We start from the raw sequence: 7,722 nt of genomic DNA, 5'->3' as shown, positions 1-7,722 counted from the left end.
CAGCTTGTCCCCTATCAAAGTGCCTGCTATGCTCTATCGAAATCTGGCCACCGCCTCAGAACCCAACCTCTTTGTGGCAGACTTCAAGCTGCCATCTAACATCCAGAGCCTCCTGGGTACCAACAAGGACCCCAGTTCCCAAGGCCCACCACAGACCATCAGAGACAGAAGGTCATGGGCAGCCTTTCCAAACAAGGACCAAATTAGCAAGATCTTAGTGGTTGTGAATGAAACAGCCACAGATCAATTGAAGCTTCCAGATGTTGTTGACAATCAGAAATATATCTACCAATACAGAGAGGAGGAAGAGGAAGAAGAGTCTAAAGGTGGGAAGGAGATGGACGAGCACACACCTGGTTCAAAGGTGAGGGCCATACTTGAGTAACTGCTAGCACATATGAAACTGACCTGAATTGTAGAACCAATTCATCTCACTTCTGTTAATGTGACGTTTTGTTTAATTTCGCCTTCCTCGCCCACATTTTCCCAGCATAGTCCGGAGTTCAGTTCTCTGCCAAAACCAATGTAAAAAAAAAAAACAACAACAAAAACCAATTGTTGTCTTTGGCATTGCCAAGTAAATCAGCTCCCAAGTTCAATAGTTGTTCTTTGGCCGATGTAACACTACTCATTCAATGTGGGTTAAAATCAGCATGCAAGATTTTCCAAAATACTGACAACCACAATGTTGTTTCCTTTACATAATGACCAAACAGTTTAAGTAGGAGAATGTTTTACATTTTCACTCTCTCATTTACCACATATACAGTACAGTGCTTAGCAGGACCAGAGAAGTTTGAGCATAGTACAATGCGTTTGACTTGTAATCATCACCTAGCAGTGATATTTCATTTGAGTAGGCTATAGACAGAGGTGGGTAGAGTAAGTAAATATTGTACTCAAGTAAGAGTACTGTTACTTTACAATATGTACTCAGGTAAAAGTAAAAGTAGTCCTCCAAATATTTAATTGAGTAAGAGTAAGAAAGTACTCAGTGAAAAAACTACTCAAGTAAAGAGTAACTTGAGAGTAAGTAGAAAAAAAAATTGAGAACATAAACGTCAAAGAAAATAAAAAAATAATATATGGGAGTCCACTCACATCTCCCACCATTTCAATTTTAAACTGCCCCAAAACCAACAACACATGCATTAGGACATACAGAAACATTATTTGCTTTATTCACTTAAATGACTTAATGAAGGAGCTGTTTGCTGACCAGATGTATTGATACTGTGTATGTGTGTGTGTGTGTGTGTGTGCGTGTGTGTGTGTGTGTGTATGTGTGTGTGTGTGTGTGTGTGTGTGTGTGTGTGTGTGGGAGGGGGGCTAATGTTGTCAGATGCACTGCCAAAACAACAATAGAAACATCTGCAACTTATCGCAAGGTGTTTTCTGAAGTTAGAAGTGGGCTGAAATTAAAACCCCCAGATTTGGGGAGTCACAATTTAAGAGCTGCATGACAAAGCTGTTGTTTTTCGGAGTTTGTAAACTAAACACGGCTGTTTGTCCCCATAATGAGTCACTTTGATTGGACCGCAAAGGCTTTGCGTGTGGCTGCCTTGTGCAATTTGATTGGTGAACTGGATTCAAATGGCACTAGTGATCACGTTTGATTGGCGCAACTGGTGCTCTATGCCCAAGTCGAAGATGGAGTCTAAAACTAGATTGCGCACGCAATAATGGATAAATAAATGTAGCGAGTGGCATGCCGATCATTGTAACAGAGTAAAAGTATCGCTCTTTCTTCACATAAATACTCAAGGAAAAGTAAAAAGTATGGTGCATTTGAACTACTCTGAAAAATAAAATGTATCCGAAATGTTACTTGAGTAAATGTAACGGAGTAAATGTAGCACATTACTAGATAATATATTATAACAATGCATCTTGCTTCAAGAAAGAAAAAGTGAAGACTGACATTGTTCAGAGGGAGATTTCATGTCTGTTCTTGTGTTTAGAAAAAAGGAAGTTGTGCTGTCGAATCTCTCAAAAGACAAACAAAATCAAATCAAATATAACCAAATATATCTGCATGGTTAATTGTAATTCTAATGCAAAGAAGGTATCACAGCAGATGAAATGTTTGTTGGAACCAGAAACACATTTTCTGTCAGTGAGAAACTTTTTGTCAACAGGACCAGTCAGATGGCTTCTGTCACGAAAGAGAGGAAGTTCAAAACCTTGAGGCCATGGATCTGCAGAAAGAGGTAACGGCCACAGGAGGGCGCTGTAATACTCTAGTGAGATTGAAAGCATATTTGGCATCAAAAATGGGGCTGTTTTGATTAAAAGCAGGGAATAACTTGTGTCATTTTATAACCTCTTTTAGGATGGAAATCCTGAGCTGCAATCTATGGAGGGAACTCTTGAGAGAAAGCAAAAGCTGCAATTTGGAGGAAAGAAAGTAGGAAAGGTTCCATTCGTTGTTCAAGTGAGCACGGTCTGCAAGTGTAAAGTCCCCAGTCAAGCAGCACGCTCTTATTTTATTTCCACAGGCTGCCTCCAGAGGCTGGAACTCGTATCACACTGTCTTATATCGACACACCTTGTGCTTCTATCAGGATAGAAAGGAAACGCTGAGAGTAAGTGTAGTATCCCTGAATAATTGAAGCAGACAGAAACATGCGGTTAGTGGTGGTCAGCCTGTGTTGCCTTGCAGAGTTCTGCGTGTGGCCTGCCGCTGAACCTCACTGGAGCTGAGTGTTCATCTGCTCCAGAGTACACCAAGAAACCCAACTGCTTCCGTTTGAGGTAAGAATGATTTCGGAAGTAATGAAAGAGGTCAGAGGTGTGAACATGGAGAACTTTGAATCTATTGTTTTGTGGCCTTCAGGCTGCGTGATGGCTCCGAATATCTGTTCAATCCCTCGTCACGCTTTATGTTGAACAAATGGATGACCAAAATACAAGCAAACGCAGGTAAAAAGAATTACAGTATATGTTAAGATGACCATCTGTCAATGAGATGACAAGTCATTAAATATTTTGTCATGTGTTAAAAGGTGCAAGCCAGTCTGTGTCTTCATTGTCAAACATCCCAGTAGATCAAAGCATCCCCATTTCCTTGTAAGAAAAAATCCTGTCCAAGCTAACACCACTCTTCTTTAAACTAATACCCTGTAATGGAAAGAAAACATCTGTCCCTCCCAACAGAAGCCCCCCTCTGTGCTCAGGCTGCTATGGTCTGGCCAAATGCTACTGCTCCTCCCAGCATGATGTCACCTCCACGTTTCCCAGACGGAAACCCCCGAACCGAGCCAAAGACCTGGATGTCCTCTCCAGAGAGTCCACGCGCTTGCCACTGAATCCCCTAAGACGTTTGGAGGAACATTCGACCATGTCATCCGCACAAGGACAGTCCTGCAGTAAGGCCCTCGATGTGCTCTTTTAAGGAGAACATACTATACACGCAACTCCAACAGTATTACAACAGTGATCTCTTTATTTTTACTGTAAAGAAAAATATGAGACAAGATCAATATTTTAGCTTTTATTTCCAGGTATTTGAATCTGGATAAAATGAAAAAAAATTTCTTTGTAATGAAACACCATATTTTTGTTGAGCAAACGTACTGCAAGACAGACTTAAAATAAAATAATGAAAGGTCATATTTTGTTGCAAAGGATTTGCTTGCGATGACTGTCAAGTCTGTGACCCACTGACATCACCAAACTTTTCCATTTGTTTTTTCTGATGCCTTTCCAAGCTTCCACTGCATCCTCTTTCAATTGTTGCTGGTTTTGGGGGCGTTACTCGATTCAGTCTCATCTTTATTGGGTAATATGCATACTTGATAGGGTTTAAATCTGGAGCTTGACTTGGCCAGTCGAAAATCTTCTACTTTTTTCCCCTGGTCAATTCCCTTGTTGTTCTGGCAGTGTGTTTTGGGTCATTATCTTGCTGCATGATGAAGAATCTCCAAATCAGATTGCTTGTGTCTTTCTTTAAATTAGCAGACAAATTGTTTATTTTGACTTCTGAGTTCCTTTTGCAAGTTGTTAACTGTAAAAATGTAGTTTGCACAAGCAAAACCCAAATCTGAAACTGAGCGGAGACATTCAGCGCTATTGTTTGAATAATCAATGTAATGTGACGAACCACACCTGTCAGTCACATTTCCCAGTACTAAATGTGTGGATTCAAGCAAAAGGTGCTATCTTTCAAATTGTGAATCCCATCCAGATGTAAATACCCGGAATGTAATCCATGAAAACCGCTGTGTTGATCTGTTGTGTTACGTTCGTATTTTTCTTGTTCTCTTCTTTAATCCCAGGCGTTTTTAGTACAGCAAAAGTAAAGAGACACAATGTCACTGTCACAATGATTTTGGAGCAGAGTGTACAATCGTGTTTAGTAATGTGTGTACTTATGTTCTTGTCGTTTGCAGAGGTGTAAAATTGTACTGCATCACACTCAGATGTTTCTAATATTTTAGAAAACTAATATTAATATTAACCACATTAGTTAATACAATCATAAACACCTCCCTCCTAATCTGATGTAGTGATGTTCTACACTAGGACAGACAACAACCACAGCATTAACCTTCTCTCTGAGTGTCAATCACACTCACATTTTGAAACCCTTGTGTGGGTGTAACTGAGCAAGTGCTTAAAAAATGTGCTTCATGTTGTCTTATTTTGTATAAATAAAGCTGAACACAAGTCTTCTCCTTATCAGTTCACACAGCTGTTCCTCTGAGAAGACATTTCAATTGATAATCCATCTTTTGTTGTGTTTTAGACAGATATGATCATAGGTCTAGTCACTGCGGGTACAATGTTCACCACTAGGGGGACCCCGGATATTATTTTACTGCGACCCCGGACTGAATTTGTTTTAAAATAGAGTAGCGTCGGATGACCAAAAAAAAAAAAAAAAACGTGGCAGAGGTTTTATTCCTACAAAGTTTATTCAATATTATTTTAAGTCCAATGTCTTGTACATAAAAGTAACTAACCTACACACCTAAATGAATGTTAGAAAATAAACAGTTCTGGCAGGTTAAAGGCAAATGTATTGTACTTAAAAGTTCCATTTAAGTGACCTGTACCTAACAAATGAAATGTACTGGGTTAAAAAATACAAAAAATAAATTAAACGTTTTAGTCACTTAAACATGATGCAGTTTAAACATTTAATTCAGTGATTCTTTCACATACCATTAGAGGGAGCCCGTGTACCACCACCACACTTTGAGAGTCATTGTTTTAGTTCATTTTGATTTGTCCACATTTGTTTCATTTCTTTCTTTGCTATTATTTGCTGCTTGTTCCTCCATAGATGATGATGACGATGATGATGACAGCAGCTGTAACCAAATGGTGACTCATAGACTTCAGGGAGGAAGTGAGGAAAACACCTCTTCCTCCCATTGGTCCCCCCCACAGAGCAATCAGGACTGGCTTACCAGCAAGGGTCGCTCCCACTCCTTCACTTCTGGTTAGTTTACCCCCATTAACCTCAGCGACCTTGTTAATGCGTCGTCTGCACGTCTCTTGACTATTTGCATTCTGTGTTATCTCCTAGCAACCTATCAGAAGATCAAGCCCACGCGGCAGATCTGCAGAGGCCCAGAGAAAGGGTCTAACTACAGTGTGACACTGGTGCTGGGAGATAAGTCATCAGACAGTAAAACCTGTGGAGCTCCACCGGCGGCGGTGGCCGGATGGCAGCTGGACGCTTGCCCGCCGAGGAGCTACACCAGCCTGCCTCGGCCTCGCAACAAATACGTCTTTAAGAAATTCTTTGGCAAAAAGGACCTGTGACTTTTCGTCAGATTGTCTAATGTGCAGTGCACGTTTTTAATTAATAATATCTACTACTGACCATATTTATATTATGCGTTGCTACCAGTTTTATTTGAATGTGTGAGATGTTATTTCTAAGAGTGTGTGTATATTATTTTAATACTACTACTACTCCACTACTTAGTTGGAGTTCATTTTGCCACTTGTCTTAATTTTACATTTGTTGTTTTGTATGGGGCGGCACGGTGAATGGTGGAGTTTGCATGTTCTTTCTTACGCTTGTGTGGGTTTTCTCCGGGTACTCTGGCTTCCTCCCACATCCCAAAAATGTAGGTTCATTGAAGACTCTAAAACCAGGGTCAGCAACATGGCACCCGGTAGTCCCAGGAACCACGAGTCACCCGCGGGCCTTTTCTAAAAGTTGCTCACCAGTAATGAGATATTGTGATTTCCTAGGACTGTTGAAGTGATCATTTGAACATGTACACATTTGCAGAGATTTACAGAAATAAAGTGTTGCTTACTGATGTTTCCGACTTTGTTAAATCAGGTTGATAAATATTGTGTGAAGTCATAAAGGGTGTACTCTGCGTCTTGCCCAAAGTCAGCTGGTATAGGGACCACCTCCCCCAGTGATGATAAACGGCATAGAAAATGAATGGATGTGTTTGTATGTTATCAGTGTGCATACAAAATAGCTCTGCAGGAAGTACATTTTGAAAGGACATTTGCATACTTAAGTGATAACACTAACAATAAAGTCATTACAGTAGTGCCCACATAATTGTTTCCCTCCAGTGTCTTCCGCATCCAGTTAATTTCTTTTCACACAAAAACCTGCAGTTTGATACTGCTTGTGTTGGTTTGTTACAGCGACCATTCATAATAAAAAAAAATAACTAATTCTTTGATGTAGTTCTGTCTTCAATATACAATAAAAACCTTTATTATCGTCAGATGGTAAAAATGAATTTGCCAAGTATGAAGATGAAACTATGATAACAGTGACATGCCACGTGCAATTTTTGCACCATTTAAAGTGAGAGTCAATCTAAACTACAACCATATTGATGCTGCAGCTGCTTCAGGAGTTGCATGTATTATACATTATATCCATCCAACTAGTCCTTAGGGTCACAGGTGGGAGCCTATCCCAGCTGAGTTCAGGCCAGAGGCGGGGTACACCCTGGACTGGTTACCAGGCAATCGCAGGACAAACAATCATCCACACTCAAACAAATTCATGGAGCAATCTAAATGTGACATTTTTGGGGGTAATGCAGAAGAAAGCCGAAGACAACATGAAAAATCCACACAAGAAGGAACTGAGATTTTAAATGCCAAACTTCAGAATGTTTTTTGTTTAGGAACGCTTTGTTTAGAAATACTTCAATCCTTTAATCTCTTCAAAATATGAGATTATTTTAAGAATATTGTCTCCAAATACATTTGGAGGTTTGAAGTCAAATAAAATGTCCTGCCTAATATCTCACCTCTGGCCTTATGTTACGTAACTGCTGCTCCACAACAGGATACACATTTTAAAACGACATTTTCTCAGCAGCTAATACAGATGTTTTGGCCCAACAACTTCTTCACCTGTCAATTTACAGGATTTGGCACTCACACATGAATATGCACATGCCCATAGCCACTACAGTAACAGATTATTAAAAAAATAATAATAATAAAAAAAAAAAAAGACATGTATTCGTGGCCCGAATTTGCCAAATTCATCTCGCAGTAGCATCCATCATGGCAGGTCAGCAATCTGTGAACCATTATCAAGTCTCCGACTGAACTGACTGCAGCATGACTCACACTGCACAGTTTGTTCAAGGTACACGAGTTACAGTATGTTCATGTGTTATATCAATGTACTTTCAAAACATCAAGTACACAATTTGTAAAGTACAAAAATATTGGCCATCTGACCATTGCGCTAAAAACAACTGAAATTAGAAGAAC

The 7,722-nt window shown here is 39.8% G+C and overlaps 1 protein-coding gene across 1 annotated transcript; it reads left to right on the top strand.

The window, feature by feature from the left end:
• The first annotated feature begins 28 nt into the window (after positions 1–28).
• On the top strand, positions 29–6,646 carry LOC133409604 (uncharacterized). Its single transcript, XM_061689851.1, has 10 exons — positions 29–364; positions 2,139–2,210; positions 2,333–2,407; positions 2,499–2,585; positions 2,663–2,754; positions 2,837–2,922; positions 3,006–3,069; positions 3,157–3,368; positions 5,288–5,446; positions 5,534–6,646. The coding sequence occupies exons 1-10, from the start codon at positions 29–31 to the stop codon at positions 5,770–5,772; spliced, it is 1,422 nt and encodes a 473-aa protein (XP_061545835.1). The 3' UTR covers positions 5,773–6,646.
• Positions 6,647–7,722: the final 1,076 nt, after the last annotated feature.

The sequence above is a fragment of the Phycodurus eques genome, chromosome 11 (assembly GCF_024500275.1).
Source record: "Phycodurus eques isolate BA_2022a chromosome 11, UOR_Pequ_1.1, whole genome shotgun sequence".
In the NCBI taxonomy this organism is placed as follows: domain Eukaryota; kingdom Metazoa; phylum Chordata; class Actinopteri; order Syngnathiformes; family Syngnathidae; genus Phycodurus; species Phycodurus eques.
The sequence above is the reverse complement of the archived record's forward strand: the minus strand, read 5'-3'. Positions and strand labels throughout refer to the sequence as shown.